The 14,802-nt window shown below is 40.7% G+C and overlaps 1 protein-coding gene across 2 annotated transcripts in view; it reads right to left on the bottom strand.

Annotated features, from left to right (window-relative positions):
* Window positions 1–14,802, bottom strand: part of mapkapk5 (MAPK activated protein kinase 5) — a 67,840-nt gene that overhangs the window by 5,292 nt on the left and 47,746 nt on the right. For both annotated transcript variants that reach the window (XM_043715550.1, XM_043715551.1), the window contains 2 exons: window positions 12,193–12,308; window positions 7,951–8,055 (listed from right to left, as the gene is read on the bottom strand). In XM_043715550.1, the coding sequence (XP_043571485.1) occupies window positions 7,951–8,055; window positions 12,193–12,308 (221 nt within the window). The remainder of the gene's footprint in view (window positions 1–7,950; window positions 8,056–12,192; window positions 12,309–14,802) is intronic.

The following is a 14,802-nucleotide window of genomic DNA, read 5'->3' as shown; positions in this document are numbered from 1 at the left end:
TAAACAAGGAGAACCTAAGAAATAGGAGTAGGAACAGGAGGAAGCCACATAGCCTAAGCTAGCTCCATTTCACAATAAGATTACAGCTGATATCTGACCTCAAATCCTGGATTCCTATATCACTTAATTTCAAAAGTTTAAGAGTAAGCATCCACAGCCCTCTGCAGTAAAATATTCCAAAAATAATCACTTCAGTTTAAAACCATTGACTTCTCATCCGAAGACTATGACCCTAGTTTAGATTATGAGCAAGTAAATAAGTTTTAGTATTAACCTTGTGAAGCCCCATTCCAGAATCTAGTACATACTTCCATGATGTCCTTTTTTATTTTTCTAAATTCAACAGTATAGGTCCATTCGCTCAACTTCGGATAACTCACATATCCCAGAAACATTCAGTGAAACTTCATCATGTTAATGCAAAGTGGATTGCAGATAGATAGGATAGTGAAGGTGTTTGGCATGCTTTCCTTTATTGGTCAGAACGTAGAGTGTAGGAGTTGGGAGGTCATGTAGCAGCTGTACCGAACACTGGTTAGGCCGCTTTTGGAATAGTGTGCACAATTCTGGTCTCCCCTCTGTAGGAAGAATGTTGTGAAACTTGAAAGGATCAGAAAAGATTTACAAGGATGTTGCCAGGGTTGGAGGATTTGAGCTATACGGAGAGGCTAAATAGACTGGAGTTGTTTTTCCTGAGCGTCAAAGGCTGAGGGGTAACCTTATAGAGTTTATAAAATCATGAGGGGCATGGATAGGGTAACTAAACAAGGTCTTTTCCTTGGGGTAGGGAAAGTTCAGAACTAGAGGATGTAGGTTTAGGGAGAGAGGGGAAAAATTTAAAGGGGACCTAAGGGGCAACATTTTTCAAACAAAGGGTGGTGCATGTATGGAATGAGCTGCTAGAGGAAGTGGTGGAGGCTGGTACAATTACAACATTTAAAAAGACATCTGGATGGGTATATGAATAGAAAAGGTTTAGAATGATACGGGCCAAGTGCTGGCAAATGGGACTGGTCGGCAAGGACGAGTTGGACTGAAGTGTCTGTTTCTGCATTGTACATCTCTATAACTCTAATTAGATCATTCCTTAGATAGACATCTAAACTGCGCACAGCACACTAGTCTCACCAAAACCCCACATAATTGTGACAAAAATTTCAAAAAAAGTTAAGAAACCAAATTACTGTTATACTACTCCAAGCTGTTTGCAATAAAGGTTAACATGCCATTTACTTTTATTGCTGTACCCTGCATGCAAAATTTGAATTTCTTTGTACAAGGTCACCCAAGCTCACTCAACATTTAAAACTTTCTTACCATTTAAAGAATATTCTGATCAATTCTTCTTCCTACCAAAATGAATAACCTCACATTTCCCCACATTATTCTTCATCTGTCATGTTATTTCCTCATCTACTCTAACATACTTCCTGCTCATGATACAAATGACATTACAATCAGAGCAATATTTATTTACATCTGTTGTGTTATTGCTCTTTGAACATCATCGCTACACAAAACTTTAAAGCAAGAGCCTTAATCTTAGAATTAGAAGAACAGAAGGAGACTGTTTAGCCCATTGCGTTTGTACAGACTAAAATGAACCAAAGGCCATAGGCCAATCTCCATGTCTTTTCTCCATCTCTTTCATTTTTCTCAAAATGTTTAATTTTTATCTGAAAGTCATACTGGGTTCTGTTTCCATCAATTGAAACTTGTGGTGCTGTAAAAGCACAGCCAGTTAGGCAGCATCCAAGGAGCAAGAAGTCTTGACGTTTCGAGCATAAGTTCTTTGTCAGGAATGAGGGGGTGTGCCCTCATTCCTGATGAAGAGCTTATGCTCGAAACGTCGACTCTACTTGCTCCTCAGATGCTGCCTGACCGGCTGTGCTTTTCCAGCACCACACATTTCGACTCTGCTCTCCAGCATCTGCAGTCCTCACTTTCTCTCTCTGTTTCCATCAATGTTTATTGTGGGAAGTTCAATGCCCTAATACCATTCTAAAACAAAACACAAATTTTCACTTTATTCTTTTGCTGACCTTAAACCTATGTTCTCTAATTACTTGCAAACTTTTTATTGACAATAGTTATGTCCCAAACTGTTTTTAATTTTAAACACTACCAAATCTTCCCATAACATTCTTGCGCAGAAAAAAGAAACTCCAGTTTCTCATCGGATTCTCATCTTAATCAATTGTTCCGCACCATCTCCACACAGCATTCTAACTGCAGCTCAACCAACAATTTGAACAGATTTAGCATTACCTCTTTGCTCTTGCAGTCTATGCCACAATTTATAAATCCTAGGGTGGTGCCAGAGAGCATTTAACTCCTTGAATATGCAACTGTTTTTTTTGAAGAGCAATCTAGCTCTTCAAAGTTCATTGTCAAATTACTAAAATGAACTTTGCATTCCAGATTTATTAGTGGATGGAATTTAAGTTCCACCAGCTACGGTCATATTTGAACTCTAATCTCTCGAGTCCCTGGTTATGAGTTCACTATATCACTTCCAACCTTGTAATAAAAAATTGTGTATTTTTTCTGCCTTTGTGTGGAGCCTCAGAAAATGGGGGGAGATACTAAACGAGTATTTTGCCTCAGTATTTGCTGTGGAAAAGGACATGAAAGATATAGGATGTAGGGAAATAGACGATGACAGCTTGCAAAATGTCCATATTACAGAGGAGGAAGTGCTGGATGGCGTGAAATGCATATAAAGGTGGATAAATCCCCAGGACCTGATCAGGTGTACCCTAGAACTCTGTGGGCAGCTAGGGAAGTGATTGCTGGACCTCTTGCTGAGATATTCGTAACATTGATAATCACAGGTGAGGTGCTGGAAGACTGGAGGTTGGCTAACGTGGTGCCACTGTTTAAGAAAGGTGGTAAGGACAAGCCAAGGAACTACAGACCAGTGAACCTGACATCGGTGGTGGGCAAGTTCTTGGAGGGATTCCTGAGGGACAGGATGTACATGTATTTGGAAAGGCAAGGACAGATTAGGGATTGTCAACATGGCTTTGTGTGTGGGAAATCATGTCTCACAAACTTGATTGAGTTTTCTGAAGAAGTAACAAAGAGGATTGATGATGGCAGAGTGGTAGATGTGATCTACATGGACTTCAGTAAAGCGTTTGACAAGGTACCCCATGGGAGACTGATTAGCAAGGTTAGATCTCATGGAATACAGGGAGAACTAGCCATTTGGATACAGAACTGGCTCAAAGGTAGAAGATAGAGGGTGTTGGTGGAGGGTTGTTTTTCAGACTGTAGGCCTGTGACCAGTGGATTGGTGTTAGGTCCACTACCTTTTGCCATTTATATAAATTATTTGGATGTAAGCATAAGCGGTATAGTTGGTAAATTTGCAGATGACACCAAAATTGGAGGCATAGTGGACAGCGAAGAACGTTACCTTAGATTACAACGAGATCTTGATCAGATGGGCCAATGGGCTGAGAAGTGGCAGATGTAGTTTAATTCGATAAATGCGAGGTGCTGCATTTTGGGGAAGCAAATCTTAGCAGGACTTATACACTTAATGGTGAGGTCCTCAGGAGTGCTGCTGAGCAAAGGGACTTTGGAGTGCAGGTTCATAGCTCCTTGAAAGTGGAGTCGCAGGTAGATAGGATAGCGAAGAAGGCATTTGGTATGCTTGCCTTTATTGGTCAGAGTACTGAGTACAGGAGTTTGGAGGTCATGTTGTGGCTGTACAGGACATTGGTTAGGCCACTGTTGGAATATTACATGCAATTCTGGTCTCCTTCCTATCGGAAAGATGTTGTGAAACGTGAAAGGGTTCAGAAAAGATTTACAAGGATGTTGCCAGGGTTGGAGGATTTGAGCTATAGGGAGAGGAGGAACAAACTGGGGCTGTTTTCCCTGGAGCGTCGGAGGCTGAGGAGTGACCTTATAGAGGTTCACAAAATATTTGGTGGCATGGATAGGATACATAGACACGGTCTTCTCCCTGGGGTAGCAGAGTGCAGAACTAGAAGGCATAGTTTTAGGGTGAGAGGGGAAGATGTAAAAGAGACCTAAGGGACAACATTTTCACACAGAGGGTGGTACGTGTATGGAATAAGCTGCCTGAGGAAGTGGTGGAGGCTAGAACAACTGCAACATTTAAAAGGCATTTGGATGGGTATATGATTAGGAAGGGTTTGGAGGGATATGGGCAGGGTGCTGGCAGGTGGGATTAGATTGGGTTGGGATATCTGGTCGGCATGGACAGGTTGGACCGAAGGGTCTGTTTCCATGCTGTACATCCTAATGACTATGACTCTTTAGTTTGAGTGTTCATGCCTTTGCATTTATGTTGGTTTAACTGGTAACAGTACTCAGTACTCACAATAATGGACCAGTGAAAATAATCTATACCAGCAGCACACTCAAACTAGTTCCTAGGTTGAAAGATAGAAAAGCAGAATGTGTGTCTAAGGTTAAAACTTGGTATATATTGATATTCAGAGACACTTTGGTGCACTTGTACATGGAACACGACGTTTGCATGCAGGTACAGCTAGCAATTAAGAAAGTAATTCACGTTGAACGTTATTGCAAGTAGATTGGAGTATAACTATGAAAAGGTATTTCTATAATTGTACAGAGCTTTGGTGCAGCCATACCTGTGTGCAATTTTGATTTTCATATTTAAGAAAATACATACTTATGCAAGGTTCACCAGAATAGTCTTTTAGAAGACTCTCTTATGATGAGAGACTGACTAAATAGGCTGAACTCTATTCTCTGTAGTTAACAAGGATGTGAGATAGTTCTTATTGAAACAGTGAAGATTAAGAAGGAGATGGACATTAGGAGCTTGATTCGCCTGCTTGAGTGATTTAGAACAAGGGGACAGGATAAGGGGTATTCATCCCAAAATCTTTTAGTACCAAGATGAGAAGTTTCTACCCTCAAAGGGTTGTGAATCTTTGGGGTTCTCTATTCTAGATCTTGCGTACGAGACCATTTCAAAGTTTACGGATAATACAAAATGTGGAAACACTCAACAGTGAGGAGAACACATTGTAGAATTTCAAAAAAGGATGCAGGAGTGGGCAGATAGGTGGCAGATGAAATTCAATACAGAAAAGTCTGAGGCAATGCATTTTGGTACACACACCATTGAGGTGACAGGGCAAATGGAAAGAGCAGTAAATAAAGCATACAGTATCCTAGACTTTATTAACAGGGGCAGAGATCACAAGAGCTACGTGGTGATGTTGAACTTGAATAATACAGGTGTTAGGTTTCAGCAGGAGTAGTGTGTAGAGCGCTGGGTGCCAGAACCTAGGAGAGATGTGAACACATTGCAGAAAGTGCAGAAGAGATCTACAAGAATGGTTCCAGGGATATGAAACCTTAGTAATGAATGTAGTCCCAGCCTCTCCAGTTGCTGGACAGGGTAGACAGTGAGAAACTGTGCAGAGAAAGTACAGATTTAAATTGATATGCAAAAGAAGCAAATATATGGTGCAAGAAAAGCTTTTTCCAAAAAGTGGTCTCAGTTTGGAACACACTGCCTTGAAGCATGGTGGAGGTAGGTTCATTGAGGCATTCAAAAAGGCATTGGGTTACTATTGAAACACAAGGCAGGAGAATAGCACTAAATCATGATGCATTTGGAGAGCTGGTGTAGACACGATGGGCTGAATAGCCTCCTTCTGAACCATAATACTTAGGTGATACTGTGAACATGGACTGAAAGTTTTGATCATCATGAACTCCACCACCACCACCACCACGCTAAAACTCAATTTGACAATTTCCATTTAAGAAACAGATATATGCTCCCATTTCATTGTTGCCTCTCTACCAGGCTGTTGCTCTGACTGAACTGCATTCCTTCACTACTCTATTCAAGAGGTCATTCTTCATATAAAGAACCTAGTTTTCAATCCCAGATCATTTGACTTTGCAGCACATCATAGTCAAGTTTGATTCTATTTTCATCCGATATTCACATGCACAAGTTTTAATACAGATTAATTACCGGCAATCAGGACTGCAAACTTTGACTGATTCATTTGTTTAAATCCTACAAGACTCAATGATATTGAAAATGACTCCAGTAACCTATGCTGCGCTCTCAGTTGAAATCAGTTAACTTATTAGAAGTGATGGATCGAACCAGAGAGCCTCGGTGTCTGTACGGCTCAGTACCCCAGTGCAGCACACTTACCAATTGAGTAGGTGGGGAAGCTCATCCATAACTTGTCAACTGAAATCTCCAATTGTCCAGGGTTGATTCAGGCTGGTATGAACAAGCAATCCAAATCAGGTGTCAATTTTTTCATAGGCAAACTTAAATTCCTCACGCCTCCTCTTGGCAACATGCTCAGACTGTCCCAGTAAAACCTTGGTGTCCTGTTGGATCCAGAGGTCAGCCTCAAATCCCAAAACTTACCCATCACCAAGATCACTTGTCTCATCTCAGCAACAGCACTCAAAACTGACGTTTCCTTTTTCTCTTTTCCACTGACATTCTTATCCATGCTTCTGTCAATATTGGATGGGATTTGCTGGATTACACCCGACCGAAAAAATTCATTGTTTCAGGTCAGCTGCCCATATCTTATACAAAGGCAGAATATGCTGAATACTAGACATCTGAATAAAACAGAAAATTCTGGAGAAAAAGGCAGATCTAAAGAGCGCAAAACAGAGCGAACATTTCAGGCTGTTGTCACAGAGCTGAAACAATCCAAAAGCTGCTCTCCACAAATGTTGTTAACCTGCTGAGTATTTCAAGCAATTCCTGTTTATATCACATATTATTTTGCATTATATCTTATTCACATTCATCTATCTTCACAGGCCTGTACTTGCTGCTCCCTATACAACGCATTCATTTTAAAATCTTCATTCTGAAATCCTTCCTATGTCTCAACCCATCCTAGCTCTGTAGCCTCTTCCAGTCTGCATCTTTTTGGTCCTCCAACACTCTTCATCTGTACATTTCCCCCTTCCCATCACCACAGAACATTTCCTTAGCCTTGCTGTCTGGAATTCTCTCTCATTGAGCATATGAGAGACTGAGACAGATAGGTTCAAGTATCAAGGGGCTCAAGGGTTATGGGGAGAATGGGGTTGAGAAACTTGTTGGCCATGATTGAATGGCAGAGCAGACTTGATGGGTTGAATAGCCTAATTTCTGCTCCTATGTCTGTCTGATGGTCTCTATTAAATTGTGCCCGTCCCTATGCTCTCTCTCTCTCTCGACATTTTTCAAACCCCTCAAAGTCTTTCTTTTCGACTACCTCTCCAAACTCTTTACATAGGAGTAGATTCTCATTTATGCCCAATATCTCTCATCCCTCCTTTGCAATGTACATGATAAATTTTAAAATAAAGATGCTATGTAAATGCAAGGTTTTAGTTGAAAATGCATTCTGGCCCCCAACTGTGTCATCAGAATTGAACAATTAAAGATAAAATGTTAGCTAGTGCATTGGCACAACTAAAGATTTCGTATGTTAGTCGGAGCATGTTACTTGGCATCCTTTCCTGTAGCTGAGTGTTTTTTTGGATCAATGTGTACTTCAATAGAATTGGCTCCCTCCGGTTGTATATTCTAGCTAAAATAATGCTTCCATTCCAAGTTGAAGTGTTAATGTTTCATGACTAATCTTACAAGATGCACTCAAAGATCAGGATCAGGAAAGAATTCTCATGCAAATCAATGGACACAAAGACCTCAATATCCCTGAATTATATGCATGCAAGCAGTGGGTACAAAACACTATACATAAATTTGATCATTAGAAACTGGAAATGCAGTGGGTAATTTCCCAGTCACCAAGGCAAGCTGCAGAATGGTGTACACATTGAAAGGTGAAGATTCCTCTTCCGAGCGTCTCTTGGATAAGATCCAGGGCAGTGTTTTGAATAGGCTCGGCTAAAATAAAAATTTGCATGACAATCCAGCTGCTGTTCTCTCACCATTCCAGCTGAGGCTCTGCAGCATGTCACGAAGACATTTACAGTCTTTATTGTACTTCCAAGCCTCCTGCATCACCTCGTTCAACTTCTCATCTTCATTCTCTCCTATCAAAACAATTAAACATTGAACATGTGCATGTGACAATATTGCAATTTTCTTTCAAATCTTATTTGTTTCACCCTGCAACTCCCCCCAAAAAAAAATTCCCTCAGCTGGGAGGATAGATGTAGGCACTGTATAGATCTCTGCCAGCACAATTCTTAAAATTGCCAGTAACACCAACTCCAGATTGGTGGCTCTCATACAGCAAATAACAAACTAAAATTCCTTACAAACAGCAAGGAGAATAGTATTATTCAAACTGGTGATTAATATCAATAAATCTGACAACTTTAACTTGTGGGCACTGTTGGCTACACAAAACAGTGTCAGGAATCAACAGCACTAGCAATGATTTAATACAACGTAATGACGGCTTTGACATACTGGCTAGGCAGATGAGTACCACAATTTCCTGGGAAAAAAGGAACTTTACATTATACCAAACAAAGAACAAATAACTGCACATGATGGAAATCTGAAACAGAAACAGAAATTGTTGGACAAACTTAGCTGGAGAAAATACAGTCAATATTTCAGGTCCAGTGACCCTTCTTCAGAACCCACCTAGCTAATGGCAGGTGTTGAGTGTGCATTACACTTATACTGAATTCCTCAATATTTCTACATATTGGTGGGGAGCCAGGGAGAAACAAAAATACTGATCTGTCAACTTGCCTTCAAGCTGAAATCATGGAATATTGTTTATTATAAGAGAAAAACAAACTTTTGAATATCCTAGAAACATTACCATCCTCGGACAAGGCAAACAAAGACATGCACAAGAATTCCTAGAAACATGGCATTCCAACCGGAATTCTTATCAACAAACACATCCAGTTAGATCCCACCTACCACCCCCTGAGAAAAGGAACCGGAAGTGACTTCTCCACAGCAAGTGATATCACCAACCCTAAGAAACCCAAACATATAAATAGAAAGCAGGAATTTTCAGCATTGCTTCACCTGAGGCCCACTGAAGATGTTACCTAGTAGGGTAACGAAATGTCTGGAAATGAACCTTCCAGCTCAGCGAGCAAAACCTCAACCTGAGCTACAAATCTTCTCAAAACATTACTTGGGCTAGCCATCTCTAGGATGCAAGAGGGAGCACTTCATCTGGCAGGCACAAGTGCATCTACTGCAGGCCAAGGGACAGCTAACTCAAAATTCTCCACCAGGTGTCTCTTATTCCATGGATTTTACTCTAATGAGGTCAGATTAAACACAGGCAGGGTCGAAGTCTTAAAATCACGTTCCAACACATAATAGCCCTATTCTCATCATGGGCCTTGTTCGGCAGGAACTTGAGAGGGTATCAAAATCATTATCAGCTTTAAACAGTGCAAATGATTCTACAGTACACTTTTCAAATAAGATCATTAAGATCTCCAGTGTCCTAGTCAAGATGCAATCCTCAATCAAAACTACCGAAACAGATAAACTAATAGTTGAGCTCACTGAACACAGCAAAGCAAAAACGAAATTGGTTGCAGTGGTTACCTAAGAAAGGATAGCCTACACTTCAGTATCTGTGAAGCTTTTTGAGATGTTCTAAGAGCAAAAAAAGGTGCCAAACAAACAAGTCTCTCTCCCTCTCTCTCTCATCACCCTACAACATATAATCCCCCACACGTTCAGCCGACTGTCTGCAAAGTAAGGAATTCCTAGGGTGAAAGGCAAGGCTGGTATGTATACGAAGAAGTGTTGGATGACTAGAGAAATTGAGTTTTTTTTTTGTTAAGAACAAGAAGGAAGCAAATGTCAGGTACTGACAGCAGAGATCAAGTAAATCCTTACAAGAATATAAGAGTACACTTGAGATGGAAATCAGGAGGACAAAAAGGGGACATGAGATAGCTTTGACAAATAAGGTTAAGGAGAATCCAAACAGATTTTATAAATACATGAAGGACAAAAGGGCAACTAGGGAGAGAATAGGACCCCTCAAAGATGAGCAAGGCATCTTACGTGTGGAACCACAGAAGATGGGGGAAGATACTAAATGAGTATTTTGCATCAATGTTTGCAGTGAAGGAGAACATGGAAGATATAGAAGGTGTGGAAATAGATGGTGACAGCTGGAAAAATGTCCATATTACAGAGGTGGTGTTGCTGGATGTCTTTAAGGTGGACAAATCTCCAGGACCTGATCAGGTGAACCCTAGAAGCTAGGGAAGTGATTGCTAGGCCCCTTGCTGAGATATTTGGATCATTATTAGTCACAGGTGAGGTGCTGGAAGACTGGAGATTGGCTGACAAGATTTAAGAAAGGTGGTAAAGAAGGCCAGGGAACTATGGACTAGTGAGCCTGACATCAGAGGTGGGCACACTTGTTGGAGGGAATCCTGAGGGACAGGATTTGAATGCATTTGGAAAGGCAAGGACTGATTAGGGATAGTCAACATGGCTTTGTGCATATGAAATCAAGTTCATAAAACATGATTGAGTTTTTTGAAGTAACAAAGACAATTGATGAGGGCAGAACGATGGACATGACGTATATGGACTTCAGTAAGGCGTTCGACAAGGTTCCTCATGGTAGACTGGTTAGCAAGGTTAAATCTCATGGAATACAAGGAGAACGAGCCATTTGGATACAGAACTGGCTTGAAGGCAGAAGACAGAGGGTGGTAGTGGAGGGTTGGCTTTCATAATGGAGATCTGTTATTTATAAAAATGATTTAGATGTGAACATAGGAAGTATAGTTAGTACGTTTGCAGATGACACCAAAATTGGAGGTGTAGTGGGCAGTGAAGAAGGATACCTCAGAGTGCAATGGAATCTTGATCAGATTGGCCAATGGGCCGAGGAGTGGCAGATGGAGTTTAATTTAGACAAATGTGAGGTGCTGCATTTTGGAAAGGCAAACCAGGGCAGAACTTACACACTTAATGGTAGGGTTCTGGGGTGTATTGCTGATCAATGAGACGTTGGAGTGCAGGTTCACAGTTCCTTGAAAATTGAGTTGCAGGTTAATTAGGATAGGTGAAAATGGCACTGGGTATGCTTCCCTTTATTGGTCAGTGCATTGAGTACAGGATTTGGGAGGTTATGCTGTGGCTGTACAGGACATTTGTTATGTCACTTTTGGAATATTGTGTGCAATTCAGGTCTTCCTATCTTGAGGATGTTGTGAAACTTGAGTGGATTCAGAAAAGATTTACTAGGATGTTGGAGGGTTTGAGCTATAGGGGAGAAGCTGAATAGGCTGGGGCCATTGTGCCCGAAGCCTGACCTTATAGAGGTTTCTAAAATCATGAGGGACATGGATAGGGTAAATAGACAAGATGTTCTCCTTGGGTGGGGGAAGTCCAGGACTAGACGGCATAGGTTTAAGGTTGGGGGGGCAATTTAATGGGGACCCAAGTTGCAACTTTTTTATGCACAGGGTGGTGTGTGTGTGTGGAATGAGCTGCCAGAGGAAGTGGTGGAGGCTGGTACAATTACAATATTTAAAAGGCATCTGGATGGGTATATGAATAGGGAAGGTTTAGAAGGATATCAGCCAAATACAGACAAATGGGATTAGATTAGGTTAGGATATCTGGTCAGCATGGACAAGTTGGACCAAAGGGTCTGTTTCCTTGCTGTACATCTCTATGACTCTATGCCTTTAGATCATAAGACCATAAGACCATAAGACATAGGAGTGGAAGTAAGGCCATTCGGCCCTTCAAGTCCACTCCGCCATTCAATCATGGCTGATGCGCATTTCAGCTCACTCTATGCCTTTAGATCTATTAGACTTGCCCATTGCTGCTTTTTTAGACAATGACAGGATTATTGCAGGTCAAAATGCATTGTGCTCTGATGGGGTGGAAATTTGGAATCAGGAGTTTTTAAAAAAAAAAGGCTTTGCTTCCACTCAACGTAGCTGCAATTAGGAGCTTTGCATTTGGAGGGAGAGGTGTTGCATCACCTATGTTCTATTACATTATTGAATAATGATATAATGTAGTGGTTCTACAAAGTACCCAGCTATCATGCCACTTACAGATAAGTAGAACAACTTGTCAGAACTCTGGTACATATTACGATATAAGTTCATTTCACCATGGCCTATTATTTTTAATTCCTTATTTTGGGATAAAAGACTCAATTTCTCCCAATCCCCTTGAAATTCATGGGACTTCCTTACCAGCTTGTGGTAGAATACACTGCGCAATAACATCCCGCAGTTTTTCTAGAGCGACATTGGCATCCTCTGCCTCATTCTCCGGATCATGAATGTAGACATCATCCATGGGTCTCGTGCTGTAACAAAATGACAATCTATTATGGCGGGGGGAAAAGCTCCTGTATGAACAGGCGCAATTAGCCAGCCAAATCTGAGACACATTTAGTGGGCTAAGACATTAACAGGCTTATTTTCTTAAAATAAAAAAAAAACAAAAAAGGAAGAAAAGGTAGAAAGAATTAATAAAAATGAAAAGCAATAAAAAAAACACGAGAAGAGCGACGGGAAAACTGACATTACCCATCTCGCCCCCACTACAAGTGTGCCATCTATCAGGCGATCGCGCTGTGGCACGGTGATGGTCATTGGAGAAGTCCGACGTCTGGATTGCCTGCCTCACCTGCTGGCTGAAGGAGGCTATCTGGAGGCAAACAGCCATATGAGAAAAACAACAATGGGGAACATTTAGGGAAATGTTATTTTTTTTTCATCTTCTTAAAGGGGAACAGTCTTCACTTGAATCATTGTATAATCCTAAATGTGATAAAAGGACATCCCTCCTCTTGGTAAGATTTCGTTTCAAATCTGCAGTTCGCGTATTCCTCTTCACAGGTCCGAGAACAGCTGAATCTTCATTATACCCCATGCATTCAGCAACACATCTGTAGTGAACATACTAAGCTTAACCCATCTGGAGTCCAACAAGGACTCCCTTAATGAGTTTGACAGCTCCAGCATTCACTCACTATAAAAGGCTTATCAAAGAAAGCCAGATCTCTAGCTCTCAGATTATATCTGGCTCTACACTTCTATTGATAGTATTTTTTTTCTGTACACTTACTAGCATCTCAGTCTTGCCTGGATCTTATTTTATGCTTTATAACCGCTAGCCAGATGGAGAACCAGGATGTCGTTTTGTGCAGCCTCTCCTGTGTTGGGACATCATGAAGTTCCATGTCAATAAATGAAAGGACGACACTATCTAGGAATTCAACAAGCCTGGAGTGTATTTTACTCTTCCATTCAGATCACTGCTGAAAATGCCAATAAGATATGATAAGCAAATTTTAAAATCATGAAACTGGAGTAAAAGGAGGAGCAAGAAACCATGTGCGCCATTCTTTATAATGCTTAGGACTGCATGTCAATTCAAATGAACACAGTTTCCCTTTAAGGAGGATTCAACTGTTGCAGTATTGGTGAAAAATTTGAACATGGATTGTAACAAGTTTTAGAAAGAGTCCTCTTGGAACAACGTCCATTTCAAATCAGTCCCTGCTGTAACCAAAAGTTTGAGAGCTCACCGATGACTTGCTGGGTAAATGCCCGTATACAACCAGACACAGAGCCATACAGACCAGGAAACTCCCAGTTCATCCCTTGTCTGTGTTGAGTTAGCTCCTAGCCAGGGCAGGAGCTAATGGCTTCAGTCCCAGGTTTGAAAGTGGCAGAGGGGTAGAGGGCTAAAAGTATCAGCCATTAAGGCCAGGGTTTCCATTAATGTTTTACATATGCATGTCTGAAGAAGAAAGGAATGGGCATGGCTGTGATTCTTCCTCCTGCCCCCATGATCAGACTGCTTTTTTCTGTTTCCCAGACACACACATGAACAATGTACAACTGGAATATGTATTAGGATAACCACTGACCATGTAACCGTACCCCAACTCAAGTCTGAGCCTTAGGTTCAGGTAGGATTAAAGAAAAAGGTCCAAGAGTCCAATACAGTTTAAGCTAATGTTTCTGACTACCAAGCTTTCAACATCATGAAACATCACACATTTGAATGTGCAAATTAAAAATTAATTCAGAGAAGCAACACAGCAAACATTTTCTTTGAACCACTTGTTATTAATCAACAGCCTGCAATTTTGGGGCGACACAGTGGTTAGCACTGCTGTTAGATACATAAAGTTACTGTTTGATACATAAAGGAATCTTTATTAATCACACTAAATACTTGGTGGTTTCAGCTTGCTAAACCTAAATGACTGCATGAGCTTTAAATGTTTCATCTACAAAACTTGGACAGAGTCAACATCTTTATGCTACAAGTCATGCTGATTGATCAGCCAATGAGAACACAATTAGCTCCTGCAACCACTAATGATCTGAGCTCCTTATTCAATTCCTTAGCTGAATCTCCTAGCCTTCAGGACCATCATGAACCATAACCTTTGAACCTCTGAATTGCTATACATATTGAACAGAATCAAAAATCTTTTAGCTGTTTCAGGTTCCTAAGATGCTGTTTTAAGTAACTATCATACTGCTTTATTTTGGTCCTTATTTTGCTATGCAAACTTTGATTTGCAATAACAGCTTTGATTTATATAGTATCTTTTAAACTTGGGGAAAAATCCCAAGGTAATTACAAGCATATAATGTTATCCTGCACACATTTAATGTACTATAGTTTCAGAGATTTGTAAAGAGATAGGTAAATTTTCCGAAGGCAAAAATTAATACTATAAATTTATTCAAGCTGTTTTCAATTTTGTTTCCTCCTTTCCTCATTGCAATGTTGGGGTGTGGCTCCATGGGCCCATTCTTCAAGTTGATATACTAGCA

Source organism: Chiloscyllium plagiosum, chromosome 25 (genome assembly GCF_004010195.1).
Source record: "Chiloscyllium plagiosum isolate BGI_BamShark_2017 chromosome 25, ASM401019v2, whole genome shotgun sequence".
NCBI lineage: Eukaryota > Metazoa > Chordata > Chondrichthyes > Orectolobiformes > Hemiscylliidae > Chiloscyllium > Chiloscyllium plagiosum.
Note: the sequence above shows the minus strand (reverse complement) of the source record. Positions and strands in the feature narration are given on the sequence as shown.